The sequence below is a fragment of the Mesoplodon densirostris genome, chromosome 1 (assembly GCF_025265405.1).
Source record: "Mesoplodon densirostris isolate mMesDen1 chromosome 1, mMesDen1 primary haplotype, whole genome shotgun sequence".
NCBI classification, from domain to species: Eukaryota; Metazoa; Chordata; class Mammalia; order Artiodactyla; family Ziphiidae; genus Mesoplodon; species Mesoplodon densirostris.
In genome coordinates this window covers 20,148,362-20,163,172 of record NC_082661.1, presented here as the reverse complement: position 1 = coordinate 20,163,172, position 14,811 = coordinate 20,148,362, and the positions used below count along the sequence as shown (strand labels likewise).

The 14,811-nt window shown below is 47.5% G+C and overlaps 1 protein-coding gene across 1 annotated transcript in view; it reads left to right on the top strand.

Moving 5' to 3' along the window:
- The window catches only part of RBM20 (RNA binding motif protein 20), a 211,612-nt gene that overhangs the window by 139,644 nt on the left and 57,157 nt on the right, over positions 1-14,811 (top strand). Inside the window, exons 2-5 of the mRNA XM_060102461.1 lie at positions 8,596-9,682; positions 11,307-11,368; positions 13,746-13,837; positions 14,627-14,724. Of these exons, the coding sequence (XP_059958444.1) occupies positions 8,596-9,682; positions 11,307-11,368; positions 13,746-13,837; positions 14,627-14,724 (1,339 nt within the window). The remainder of the gene's footprint in view (positions 1-8,595; positions 9,683-11,306; positions 11,369-13,745; positions 13,838-14,626; positions 14,725-14,811) is intronic.

Sequence of the window (14,811 nt, the reverse complement as noted above, 5' to 3'; positions counted from 1 at the left end):
ACTTCAGCTGCGTCCTTGTGTTATTGCATGGCCTTCAGATCTACTGTTGACTCCTAATCCAGTTCACCAAGCAGCTGTGGTAACACTCTGTGTCCCCCCAAGTGCCAGTCCCCACTCCTGCTCTCTCCTCTCACAGCACATGTTCACTCTTATTTCTTTTTACTTCCTTTCTCTCTGTGTTTACATCTCTTTGTGTTCTCTGTCATCCATCTCTCTCTGTCTCTAAGGAAGATTCGTCTCTCTGCCTTGGCAGAGCTCACCTGCCCTTTGCCCTGATGATGACTACGATGGCGGTGATGATAGTAATAGTAATGGTAATGATCGTGGTAAGAAGTCTAGTGGTAGTGCAGCTCGCTGCTGCATTGCTTTAGCAACTGCTTACTGTGTGTAGGAGCTGTGTGGAGCAGCTTATGCCTACCCTGTCATTTAACTCTCAGAACAAACCTATAGCTTAGGTTATAGCTCAGATATAACCATCTTTGCTTTAATAATGAGGACTGGGCTTCCCTGGTGGCGCAGTGGTTGAGAGTCCGCCTGCCAATGCAGGGGACACGGGTTCATGCCCCGGTCCGGGAGGATCCCACATGCCACAGAGCAGCTGGGCCAGTGAGCCATGGCTGCTGAGCCTGCACGTCCGGAGCCTGTGCTCCGCAACGGGAGAGGCCACAGCAGTGAGAGGCCCGCATACCGTAAATAAATAAATAAATAAATAAATAAATAAAAATGAGGACTGAGGCTGAGAGAGAATAAGTATTTGCCCACAGTCACCAGCTGATACGTGGCAAACTAGAATTCATACCCAGGTTGATACAAATTCTGAAACCTGTGCCCTTAGCCTCTGGGCAATGCCTCTTCCCTTCCCTGCCCCCCATGTGTGATGCAGAGCTCAATCACATCGGTATGCTTGGTATTCCATTAATATGGCTGAATCGATTTTACCTCTTTCTACTCTGAATCCTAGTGGCAATGAGATTATCTCCAAGGACGTGAGTGACAAATATCACTTCCCCTGTAGAGGAATGCTTTCTGAAAGGGAAGAGTGTGCTGTGATCACACAGAAGATGTTCTCTTTCCAGTAATCTTCGGCCAATGCCACATCCTTAGGTCTGTACAGCACAGTTTCCAAAGCGTTCTGACAACTCCTTAGTGAATCCCGCATTAACCCTCATAATGTAAATGAGGAAAGACTGTGACTTCTCTTTTAATAGATGAGGACACTGAGGCTCAGAGAGGTAAGGTCTGTTGTCCACTGTGACTCAGTTGACAAGCGCTGAGGTACGACTGGAACCCAGGATGCCTGATTTCCCACCCTGGTTCGTACAGGGCAGCCCACAGCTCAATATGTACACTTACCTCTCCTCCAAGTGAAAGAAGACCAGAGAACCATCATGTCTGTAATAAAGAACTTTTCCTCCTGGGGGATAAATGAATGCCTTCCATAATAAAGCCCGTTCTTAGTACAACAAAAAATGGCTTGTTAGGTGCTAAGGAATGAAAGGTGTGTCTTAGAAACTGCTCCTAGGTGAGGGCCGAGGCATTATGGGCCGAGGCATTATGTCCCCTCGCACAGGAGCACCTGTGTGGCCAGAGCCGGATCTCCAAACCTGTAGAAAGTTGTGCAGCCCACACCCTTGCGGGGCCTCTCCCCTGGCACCCTATTCATACGTGGCCTCATGACCACGGTGCGGGGCTCTTGGTCCACCGAGGATGGAGGAGCGTTCTGTTTCCCGAACCTCCAGGAAGCAGGTCTCTCTGGTCAGCAGATACACCAAGTGCCTGCCCGAGCGTCCCCTGACTAACCGCTCGCCTCCAGACGCTGGGTCCGTATGGTCATTCTGCTCTGCAGAAGGAGCTGGGGCGTGACAGGGAGCTCTTGAGTCAACGTGAGACCATGGAGGGAACTGTCTGAATTCCATGCAGGTGGTTCAAATAGGTTGGCTTTCTTTTTACATTGTTATTTTTATTAAGCACATAAAGGAAATGCATTGGTTCATGGAAAGAAAAGTCCAAGCAGATCCAGGGGAAGCCGGCATGAGGCATCCCTATGCAGATATTCAGGAGTGGCCTGTGCCCCTGTCTCCATGCCAGTGTCTTTGGGTGGGCTTTATTCTCAGGCATCCTTAAGTGGTGGCTTAAATTCTGCCAGTTTAGCAACCTGGCCATGGCCTGACAAGAAGACAGGTAAGTGTCTCTCTCTTGACAGCTCCAGCAGTATCCAGGAGTGTCCATTCCTGAGCCAGTCACTGTGGCCAGGGGCTCTGACTGTCCAGGACTGGGTCACATTGGGTGGACATTACTATTCTTCTTGTATGGATGAGAAAATTCTGAGGGTTGGAAAAATTAAGCGACTTTCCCTCATCATACAACCAGTAACAGGCAGACGGAAGCCGGGTCTCTGACCACAACTCACCCTATAGCTGCCTTTCACCAACAGCTGATGCATCTTTGCATCTGTAGGTTGATTAATAAACCCAGAATGTTTGTAAGTTTTTGTTCAGAGTTCAGGGAAGGCCCTTGAGTTGGCCTTTTCTTTCACTTGTTACATTTCTCTGAAATGTCTGAGGCTTGAACCACTTCCTCGTGTACCTTACTGTTTTGTGCTTACCTCAGAACATTTATCCTCTCTGTGTTGACCTGCCTCCCCTGTGGTTTCGGGAAGATTTCTCTTTTTCCATCTCTAGCACGTTTGCCTGGCACATAATAGATGCTCAGTTCCTGTCGGCTGAATCAAACTTGTGAAGCCCCGTTGACCCCTTTGCTGGAGTCTGTTTCAGAGCAGAGGCCCCGCGGCCCCTGTCTGTGTCATGGGTACCCTCCCTTCCTTTCAGAACAGGATGGATTATGTCACAAAAATCTTGCTGAATTTCCAGCACCCCGACTCAAACTGAAGAAGTGCCTCACTTCTTTTGCCCAAATACTAATCCATCATGACATCCTGCTGAGGACTCAGAATAAAATGTGAAAGAGCTTTGGGACAAAGAGTGAGGGTTAGAGACAGATGTTGGCTGTCCCAGGGGGTGCAATATGTCACACATCCATTTGACACTATGGGATTAAACCATTAGAAACAGTTTTCATCTGGAGCTCCTAAATCTCCCAGTATTATAAAGGCAACTTGTTCTCCTTTATGTTGTATTTTATTTCTAAAACTCTTGAGAGAAATTCTGCTTTAATTGAAAAACAAAACCAAAAAACAAAGAAAAAAACCAACTTTCTAAGTGAGCAGGGAACCAAAGTTTTTAATGGAATTATGCACTGTGAATTCTTTTTTTGTTTTTGCACTGTGAATTCTTTGTTACAATTAACGGCTCAGGAAAGGAAAAGAAACCTCAGCCCTGGGGGAAGTGAGCCTTGTGGAGGCCTGGATGAATCAGAGTGGCTGTGCTGTTTCTTCTGCAAATGTGGACCAACCCTCTGTGGGGTTGTGTGGTAGGTATTCTAGCTCTGTGCCGGATGCCCAGGTCACGTGCCTGACTGGGCTGCACTCCCTCCTGCCCAGAGATGAGGTTTGACCATATGACTGCAAACAGAGCTGCTGCACAAGACCTAGAAGAAGAGAGGATGTGGCAGGTGCATAGAACCCTGCCCCCGACCTGTTCCCCAGACAAGGGGGCATCCCTGCTCTCACTTCTGGAGCTGACAGGGGTTCCAGAAAGGGCCTGTATCTCTGCATCTCCCCAGTGCTCAGCAAGTGCCTTGCATATGGAAGGTAGTCAGCATCTCACTGAACAGAGGGGAGGACCACAGGGAAGTATGGGTGGAGATGATAATTTGGTGATGAAATAGATAGTTCTGGAACTTAAGGCTTTTGGAGGCAAGGCTATTCTGTCAGGCACTGGAAGCTGGTTTGAAAGCTCTGGGTTTTCATTGAGGTTTACTGCCATCCAACTGTGTGCCTTTGGGCAAGTCACCTTCTTTGTTAATGAGAGGGGTGGATGACTTGATCGCTAAGGGTCTGTAATTCTCCCAGGGTTTCATTGCTCCAGCTGCTTAGAGAAATGTGACTCGGAAAAGGAAGAGACCTCTGGGTTTTTCTGGCTCTTGGCTAAGTTCCCGGGTCCGATGGCCTGTGCTCCCCAGGATCTCTGGGGGCGAGAGTTCATACCAGAAAGATCCAGCCAATGTCCCAACACCCACTGCTGCCTCTCTGAGTGGAAGCCTCTTTTGTGTCTAGTTTTCTTTCTTATTAGTTTCCTATTGCTTCTGTAACATGTTACCACAAATTTAGTAATTTACAGTTAAATTTAAAATTTAAATTTCTCACAGTTCTGGGGATCAGAAGTCCAAAATCAGTCTCACGGGGCCAAAGTCAAGGTGTCAGCAAGGCTGGTTCCTTCTGGAGGCTCTAGGGGAAATTTTGTTTCTTTGTCTTTTCCGGTTTCTAGAGACCACTTGCATTTCCTTGGCTCACGGCCCCTCCCCCTATCTTCCAAGCCAGCAGCATAGCATCTTTTTTCCTCTCTGACTCTGCTTCCATCCTTATATCTTCTCTCTCTGACTCTGATCCCGCTGCCTCTATTTTATAAGGACTCTTGTGATTACATTGGGTCAACTCAGATAATCCAGGATAATCTCTCCATCTCAAGATCCTTAATTTAATCACATCTGTACAGTCCCGTTTACCATTTTAGGTAAGATTCACAGGTTCTGGGGGATTAGGATGTAGAGATATTTTGGGGGGGGGGAGGTGTTCATTATTCAGCCTACCACAGGGATTATCCATTTGATTTCAAAATCTAGATTTGGACAGGGAGTGAGAGTATTGGAACTCTTGCTTTGGAATGGGGAATTGTAGACAGCTCCCTAGGCCAGTGACTCTGTACCTGAGTGAAGTTTAAGCTGTATACAACAGCAAGATCCATTTGCTTTCTGCATATACTTAGATTCTCCTTCCTATAACGCATCCATTATCTTTCTTCTTCATTCTGTTCGTGGCGGTTACCAAGTACCCACCAAATGCGAGGCAGTGTGCCCGGAAAATGCGAGAATCTCCGAGACATGCTCCCTGCCCTGGTGGAGCTTACGTTTAGTGGAGGGAGAGAGGCACATAAGCAGTTATTTTCAATATAAGGCAGTGATGTGACAGTGAAAAACCAAGGAAGACAGGAGGGTGACCTCTGTTCCATCCTTTAGGGTGTCAGACCACATGCCCCAATTTTTGGCTCAGAAGTATAATTGTTATATGCACCTGAATTTTAAGTTATTAATGCTGATAGGCTACGAATTTTAAGGCTTTTTAAAAGTAGGATAAAGTGTCTTTTCTTTTTTATCTAAGGGTCTTTGGTTCAAAAAGTTATCTAGTTCTGATGATTCATGTGAAATCACTTCCATCCAAGGTTGATTCAAGTTAGGGACAATAGGAATTTGCTAGGCAAAGCGGAAGTTGGGAAGAAAATCTAGCCAGTCTTCTTAATTCATGCTGCATGTGAATGAGTAAACTTCTGTAACCTGGACTGTCCTCAGAAAAGCACTTGTTTCCCGTGGCTGACCTACAGATACCCAGTGAGGTTGGCTCTTCTAGTTGGAAAGACAGCTCTTCCTTGCGTGTCCTTTCAGAGGCAAAGGGGAATCTCCAGTAGGAGCTCCCTCCAGCCCAGAGCACAGTTTTAGAAAATACAGTTGACTTCTCTGGGAAAAACAGAACCAACCTTGTCTTACTCTCTCATGGAAACCAAGTTGGCACCTATTATTGCCTTGTTAGCAAGGACAGGCTGCGTTGCAGGACAGCCCTGGTAGGAAGGGTTGGCCCTGTGTGGGCAGGGTTTTGAGTTAAGCTTAATTGGTCCTCCAAAGCTCAGCTACTTAATACTACACAAGTAGAAATCTATCACCAGACTCTAGACCTTCCTCCTTTTTCTTTCATGTTCTTGCCTACGTGGATGGTTAGCACTTCCGCAGCTCTGCTGCTGCCATGATTTGTGCCCAGGCCACACTGGGGCCACCAAGGCTTGGCTGCAACCAGCACAACCACCCAGAGGAGAAAAGGTCGGTCACCACCTTTAACCAACCCCCCAGTATCTTAAAATGCAGCCAGCCTGTTCTGTCCTTGGAGCACAGCAGGGCTGCTGGCTGGGTGAAGGTCCTGTCTCTTTAATGACTTACAGCAAATTCTTGATCTCTCATAGAATGAGAAAGAGTAAGACAAAGTCGTTTTTGTCTGGCTGCGAAATGTGTTTTGTACTTGAATTTGAATGTGGGTGTGCCTAATGTTCTGAGAACTCACTTCAGGCAAAACAGTGAAGCAGCCCATGAGGAAGTCCTCAAAGAGGGCTGAGGAGCTGTGTACTTAACCACTTGCGCCCCTTCTCTTCTTTGCAAAGCCTGGCTGGGGTTTGACTCCCTGGTCTGTACTCACCAACAATGGATGTTCGTTAAGTAGATCACCTAATCTCTCTGAGCTTTAGGTTCTTGCCCTGCAAAACTGGGATGAGGTTACCGATAGCCCATAGGACTAATGGCGAGATCCCATGAGATAACATAGGCAAAGCACTGGCCACACAGTGTCGCGGTAAATGTGAGAATCTCTCCCACTCACCTGCCTCCCCCATTCTCTCGGACCAATGTAAAGCGCCAACCCGAAGTGGGAGGGGAGTGACATGCCACACACTTCCATTTTTTCCCTCGCCTGTCCCTACCTCTGGCCCTTCTCCTTTGTTTCATTATCATCAGACCTGTATGGTACAGAGCATGTGACAGTGGACACCTTGTCAAAAGTGTCCCAGCTTTGCAGTTTCTATCCCACACTGCTGTAGACATGCTGAACGTGCAGCCTTGGCTGTCCATGGCAATCCCAATCTCAATTGCACGGTCCCATTCTTCCCATTAAAATGTCCTGAGAATTCCAGTTTATCAACATCCCGAACACATTTCCTGATTGCACCCACTCCTCGGAAGGGGACTTTAAGACCAGGAAATATAGGGTCTTACAAAAGAGCCCTGACAATGGTAACCACGTGTCCCAGATTTTCTGGGAAAGTCTGTTCCCTTTTCAGTCCACGGGTCCTGATTTTTGGTCTAGAAAACACCATAACCAACCAACAGGGGTCACGTGAAAGGCACGTGTCAGGCAGAACACCCCCAAAATAAGATTCTGTGAGAGCCCACCACTGCCTATGATCTCAAATTCAGATTCTTCACTTGTAATTTTTTGATTGTTTCCTATGCTAGTTGGGTTTGAGAGTGAACTGAAGGGCACATGATTCTTGTTGCTTTTGGATGTGAAATGAGGACAAGGATGAAAATGTGTTCGGCACAAATATACACACACAATTCATTCTGTGTGCAATTTTGAAAAAGACTTTTTTCATTTAACATTAGAGTCTATGGATTTTTCTCATGTCACTAATTTTTTTTTTCTTTGTAAACGATGACCTTACCAAATTCAAAATGGAGCCTATCACTGGCAAGGATGAGTGTGGGATGAGGATGGGGAGAGCAGATACCCAAGGAGGACTTAGTGTGGTGGAATGTTTTCTGTCTTAAGCTTGGTGATGGGAACACTTTTCTGAATGTCTTAAATATTACATGATACAATAGAAATGTATGCACCCGTAGTGAATGGTTACTGAACATTTCATTCTATAAATGTGTTATAATTTACTCACTTTAAAACTCCCCTCCCTAGTGTTATCAGTTATCTGTACCTTTCAATGTTGGACTCTTAAATGATGTAGTATCATTAAATATCTTTGGGTATTAAGTTTTATCTGAATTTTAGCTCATTTTCTTAGGCTAGATGTATAGAATTGAATTATTGGGTCAAAGAGTATGGCTGTAATGAATGCATGTCGCCAGACTACCTTTGGACAAAGTCGCACAAGTTTAGACTATCAGTGATATCGTATCCTTTCTGCTTTATCTCACCAGCACTGAGTGCTGTGAGATATATTGGCTATATAGTTATATATACGTGTGTGTGTGTGTGTGTGTGTGTGTGTGTGTGTATTTGCTACTTTGCTAGGCAAATATTTGTTTTTAATGGTTTAACTTGTATCTCTTTGATTACCAGTGAAATTGAACATTATGCCATATAAGAATTTTTCTGTTGGAGTTTTATTTTTTTATTTTTATTTTTTTTTAATTTTGTATCCATTTTTTTTACATCTTTATTGGAGTATAATTGCTTTACGATGGTGTGTTAGTTTCTGCTTTATAACAAAGTGAATCAGTTATACATATACATCTGTTCCCATATCCCTTCCCTCTTGCATCTCCCTTCCTCCCACCCTCCCTATCCCACCCCTCCAGGAGGTCACAAAGCACCGAGCTGATCTCCCTGTGCTATGCAGCTGCTTCCCACTAACTATCTACCTTATGTTTGGTAGTGTATATATGTCCATGACTCTCTCTCGCTTTGTCACAGCTTACCCTTCTCGCTCCCCATATCCTCAAGTCCATTCTCTAGTAGGTGGAGTTTTAAAATAATTGTTTAATTGATGTGTATGAGCATAGGTTTTTGCAGACTCGATTATATGTGGGACCTGTGTGGGAGGGTCTTGTTTGTATGGGAGGGGCGACCACAGATGAGCAAACAAACAGCCTGTTGTCCCCCTGGGTGGAAAACAGCTGTGCATCTAGACCTTTGTCTCCCCGCAGTGCCGCCAAGCTCCTGGACAAGACCCCGTTCTCGGTCAGTAACCCAAACCCGCTGCTTCCTTCGCCCGCGAGCCTCCAGCTGGCTCAGCTGCAAGCTCAGCTCACCCTCCACCGGCTAAAGCTGGCACAGACAGCCGTCACCAACAACACCGCGGCCGCCACCGTCCTGAACCAAGTCCTCTCCAAAGTGGCCATGTCCCAGCCTCTCTTCAACCAGTTGAGGCATCCGTCCATGATCAGCTCCCCCCATGGCCACACCGGGGTGCCCCAACACACAGCAACCATGCCCAGTGCCCGGTTTCCCTCTAATGCAATTGCCTTCTCGCCCCCGGGCCAGACACGAGGCCCAGGGCCCTCTGTGAGCCTTCCCAGCCAGCCCCCCAATGCCATTGTGATGCACCCTTTCAGCGGGGTCATGCCTCAGACCCCTGCCCAGCCAGCAGTCATCTTGGGCATTGGCAAGACTGGGCCCGCCCCTGCTGCAGCGGGATTCTACGAGTATGGCAAAGCCAACTCGGGCCAGGCATATGGATCTGAAACTGATGGTCAGCCCAGTTTCCTGCCAGCCTCAGCCTCTACCTCGGGCGGCGTGACCTATGAAGGGCACTACAGCCACTCAGGGCAAGATGGCCAAGCCGCCTTTCCCAAGGACTTCTACGGACCCAATGCCCAAGGGTCGCAGGTGGCAGGTGGATTTGCGGCTGAGCCGGCCGGGGGCTTGAAAGGCGAGGTAGGTCCGCTGCTGCAGGGTCCGAACAGCCAGTGGGAGAGCCCCCATGGATTCTCTGGCCAAAGCAAGCCCGATCTTAGATCAGTCCCCAACCTGTGGCCTCCAGCCCCCAGCCAACCCTATGAGCTGTATGACCCCGAGGAGCCCACCCAAGACAGGACCCCTCCTTCCTTTGGGGGTCGGCTCAACAACAGCAAACAGGGTTTCAGCGGAGCCTGGCAGCGGGCCACGGAGGAGCAGGCGACGCTGTCTGTGCAGCCCTTGCAGGCGCACGAGCTGAATGACTTTCACGGTGTGGCCCCCCTCCACCTGCCCCACGTCTGTAGCATCTGCGACAAGAAGGTGTTTGATTTGAAGGTGAGTCATCCAGGACCGGCTGGGAGCCACAGCTGGAGCCTTGTGGGCTCGCCACCACAACCCAACTCTTGCTGCTCACGGGCCAGGAACTATGACATTTGGGGACTGGGTAACAGAATGTTGCCATCGGTACCCTTGACGAAAAGCCTAAGTATTAGAACCAGAGGGAATTTCAGAAATGTATCAAGGCCAGTCCCTTGCTTTAAGGCAAATAAGAGATTCTTACCCATGGTTATAGGTGAGAGATGAGGGTGACTGGAGGACCAAGTGACCCCACTTGGGTTATGGAAAAGGGACTCAGGATTTAGCTTCTGCCTCCTTGTCTACATTCCTTGAGAACGTATACTGTACTGAGTACAAAAGGGGGAAAGTGTTAGCAGAATTTTGAGTTGGGCAAGGGAGTAATTCTCAGGTGGGACCTAGACAAATTATTATAGAAGGGCCTCAGCTTCTGCATCTGCAAAATGGAGGTAGAGCCTTATCACACCTTTTCAGTGGTTGTAAAGTGCTTTGGGCCCCGGCAAACAAAAGTCCATGGTAGGGCCTCCCTGGTGGCGCAAGTGGTTGAGAGTCCGCCTGCCGATGCAGGGGATACGGGTTCGTGCCCCGGTCTGGGAGGATCCCATATGCCGCGGAGCGGCTGGGCCCGTGAGCCATGGCCGCTGAGCCTGCGCGTCCGGAGCCTGCGCTCCGCGACGTGGGAGGCCACAACAGTGGGAGGCCCGCATACCGCAAAAAAAAAAAAAAAAAAAAAAAAAAAGTCCATGGTAGTATAAATTTTCCCCCAAGATGTATTGATGATGCAGTGAAATATTCCAAAGCAATAATAATTGCAGTTAGCATATAAACCCTTTCTCTGTGTCAGCGGTAACTCTCCAAGGTAGATACTATTATTATACTCATTTTACAGATGCAAAAACTGAGGCCCAGAGAGATGAAATGACTTGTCCAGTGCCCCATAGCCAGAAAGTGGTGGAGTGGAGATTCGAACGTGGGTCTGACCCTCCCAGAGCCTGTGCCTCTTATCACTGAGCTGTACGGCCTCGTCTCTCATCTTGTCTGCAGAGCACAGTAATCCTTGTTTAGCGGGCAACACACCACAGTGTGTCACTCACCCCTGCTTGGGTTATGTCATGCAAACGCATCCCTGTCACCTGGGTGGACCATACCCTCTCACCTCCTGTCTCAGGAGGGGGCCGGTTAACGTGGGAGGTGATGGAGGATTTTGTCTCTCATAAGTCTTTTCTAAGGCTTTGCAACTCCCTGGGAGTCCACCTGCCAGATTCTCATATTGGAAGTACATCGGAGGTGTGGTGGGACCAGGGGCCCCCTGAGAGGGGAAGAGGAAATCGGACTTGTGAATCTGGGCTCCTGTCCAAGATAGGCATGGGATGTGCAGGTGGAGGCCGATGATGATGATGATGACGATGACGGCTGGTTAGGGAGGCAGGAACGGGGGAGGAGCCTGGGTGGGAGGGGAACAGGGGAGGGAGAGGCATCATCAGGGCTGGTCCAGCATCTGGGCACTCTGCTCTCCCTGCCCTTAGGAGGAAGCCTGTACTCGTCCACTGCCTTCCCGGGGGCTCAGTTCTCCTTCGGTCATTTTTCTTTCCTTCTGGCCTAGGACTGGGAGCTGCATGTAAAAGGGAAACTACATGCTCAGAAATGCCTGCTCTTCTCTGAAAAGTAAGTGCTGTCCAGGAGGACAGGTTCATGCATGCACTCAGCGAACATTCACTGAGCACTTACTGTGTGCCTTGCTTTGTTCTTGCTGGGGAAAGAGCGGAGGACAAAACAAGCAAATCCCTGTTCTCAAGGAGCCTTACACTTAATAGCAGGGGATGGGGCAGTGTCAGATGATAAACTAGTGAACTCTATAGCATCTCTGGTGGTAAACGCTAAGCAGAAAACGGCATCAGGGCAGGGGCAGGAAGTGTGTGTGTGTGTGTGTGTGTGTGCGTGTGCGCGTGTGCGCGCACGCACTCAGAGGGGCTGGTGGTGGGAAGGCCTCACAGAGGACACCCCAGGAGGGCATGGAATGAACCGTGGCCGTCTGGGGGACATGCACTCCCAGCAGAAGGAACAGCAAGTTTGAGGGCCCTGGCATTGTCCAAGGATGCTCAGGCAGCATCAGTGTGAGCGGTGCGGAGTACCTGGGGGGAGGAGCCAGGGAAGTAGTGGGGCCCCATCCTGAGCCCTCGGGCTTGTGGAGAGGACTTTCACTTTTGATTTGAATGGAACTGGAGCCCTGGAGGGCTGAGCAGAGAAGGGATGTGCTCTGGCTTCACTGACTGGGACCCTGGCTGCCATGCTGAGAATAGGTGGTGGGCGCAAAGGCAGACTCGGGAGACCAGTGAGGAAGGGGTTCCAGGTACCCACACAGAAGAGAGGAGCCTGGGCCCAGGGATGTAGAACAGAGCATGGGGTTAAGTGTTTTGAAATGAGCTCATCCCAAAGGCCTCCCTTCCTTATTTACAGTAACCAAAAGGTAGAAGCAACCCAAATGTCCAGGCCAGATAAAATAGATAAACACACGTGGTCTGTGTTTACGGTGGAATATTATTCAGCCTTCAAAAGGAAGGAATTTCTGACACAGGCAACAACATGGGTGAACCTTGAGGACATTACTCTAAGTGACATAAGCCAGTCACAAAAGGACAAATGCTGTGTGATTCCACTTACAGGAAGTACTGAGAGTAGTCAGATTCATAGAGACAGAAAGTAGAAGACTGGCTGCCAGGGGCTGGGAGAAGAGGCTGGGGAGGTAGTACAGAGTTTCAGTTTTACACGATGGGAAAGAGTTGTTCGGAAGATGGAGGGTAGTGATGGTTGCCAAACAGTGTGAATGTACTTAATGCCACCGAACCGTACACTTAAAAATGCTTAAGGGCTTCCCTGGTGGCACAGTGGTTGAGAGTCCACCTGCCGATGCAGGGGACACGGGTTTGTGCCCTGGTCTGGGAAGACCCCACATGCCGCGGAGCGGCTGGGCCCGTGAGCCATGGCTACTGAGCCTGCGTGTCCAGAGCCTGTGCTTCACAACGGGAGAGGCCACAACAGTGAGAGGCCCGCGTACCGCAAAAAATAAATAAATATAATTAATTAATTAATTAATTAATTAATTAATTAATTAATTAATTAAAAATGGTTAAAGATGGTAAGTCTTATGTTATGTGTATTTTACCACAATTTAAAAAAGTGATTTTTAAAAGGCATTTCTTTTCTGGCTCCCCATTTTTTTATTGTGATAAAACTCACAAAAGGGCTTCCCTGGTGGCGCAGTGGTTGAGAGTCTGCCTGCCGATGCAGCAGACATGGGTTCGTGCCCTGGTCCAGGAAGATCCCACATGCCGTGGAGCGGCTGGGCTCGTGAGCCATGGCCGCTGAGCCTGCGCATCCGGAGCCTGTGCTCTGCAACAGGAGAGGCCACAACAGCGAAAGGCCCACGTACCGCAAAAAAAACCTAAAAAAAAACCCCCAAAAACTCACATAAGACTCGCCATTTTAACCATTTTAAGGTGTAAAATTCAATGGTATTTAGCACATTCACAAGGTTTTGCAAATACTACCAGTCTCTAGTTCCAGAACATTTTCATCACCCCCAGAGGAAACTTATACCCATTAGGCAGTCACTCCCCATTCCCCCTCCCTACCCCCAGCCCCTGGCAACCACTAATCTGCTTTCTATCTTCATGGATTTGCTTCTTTTGAACATTTAATATGAATAGAATCATATAACATGTGACCTTTTGTGACTGGTTTTTTCACTTAGCATAATATTTTCAAGCTTCACCTACATTGTAGCGTATGTAGCCTTTTTATGGCTGAATAATATTCATATATATATATATATAACATTTTGTTTATCCATTCATCTTTTGATCTATATTTGGGGTGTTTCTACCTTTTGGTTATTATGAATAGGGCTGCTGTGAGCATCTCTGTTTGAACATTTATTTTCTACTATTTGGGGTCTAAGCCTTGGAGTGGAATTTCTGGGTCACATGGTAATTCTTTGTCTAACTTATTGAGTAACCTGTTCCCCTTTTTCACCCCTCTCCAGCGCCGCTCTCCGGTGTGTACTCGGTTCCACAGAGGGAACACTGTGTGCCTCTCCCAACAGCACAGCCGTTTATAACCCTGCTGGGAACGAAGGTGAGAAAGGGCCCACAGATCAGCAGCTTGAAGCAGAAATCAGTTTTCCAAAGGCTTCTTACTCCCCACCTTTATTTATTTTTTTAACATCTTTATTGGAGTGTAATTGCTTTACAATGGTGTGTTAGTTTCTGCTGTATAACAAAGTGAATCAGCTCTACATATACATATATCCCCATATCTCCTGCCTCTTGCGTCTCCCTCCCACCCCTCTAGGTGGACACAAAGCACCGAGCTGATCTCCCTGTGCTATGCGGCTGCTTCCCACTAGCTATCTATTTGATATTTACTCCCCATCTTTGATAACCAAATGTCCCTGATGTGCCCTTGTGGACACATCTATAAAACAAACAGATCCCAAGATGCTAAAATGCATTGGGCCTGCTCTCTGGCCTCCTCAGTGTTTTCTATGTGTTTTAGACGTAAAGCTTTGCTGATTATCAACATGCCCAGAAGTATAATCATGCCAATCACTAATCACTGTGTTAAGATGGAATTTTCACTTTTCTTTTCCCACTTCTGTCCTAATAATGACTTTATTTGGGGGGGGCTTAAACCAGTTATTTTATTATGTTTGCCTTACGACTTTTAAACATTTATGAAAAAGAATGATTTATTTCAAGAAAGAAAAGCTAAATTTAATATTTTTTAAAAGAACATTTGGTAAAAAAGTCATTTTTAGTTTTAAATAGGAGGAACATTACTCTTGCACATATCCATAAATAATGACTTTTGAAGGTCAAGGAAATGACTAGGTTTTCACCCAGTTTTGTGTAATTTACCATTTAGATTACTCCTCAAATCTTGGAACATCATATGCGGCCATTCCTGCGAGGTCATTTACTCAGTCAAATCCCGCATTCCCTTCAGCTTCCCCAGGGACAAATGTGAGTACAGAAGCATTCTCTCCGCTGTCATTTGTCATCATCAACGCATTTGTATCACCTGCTCTGCCTGGGTGTAGAGGTACAGAA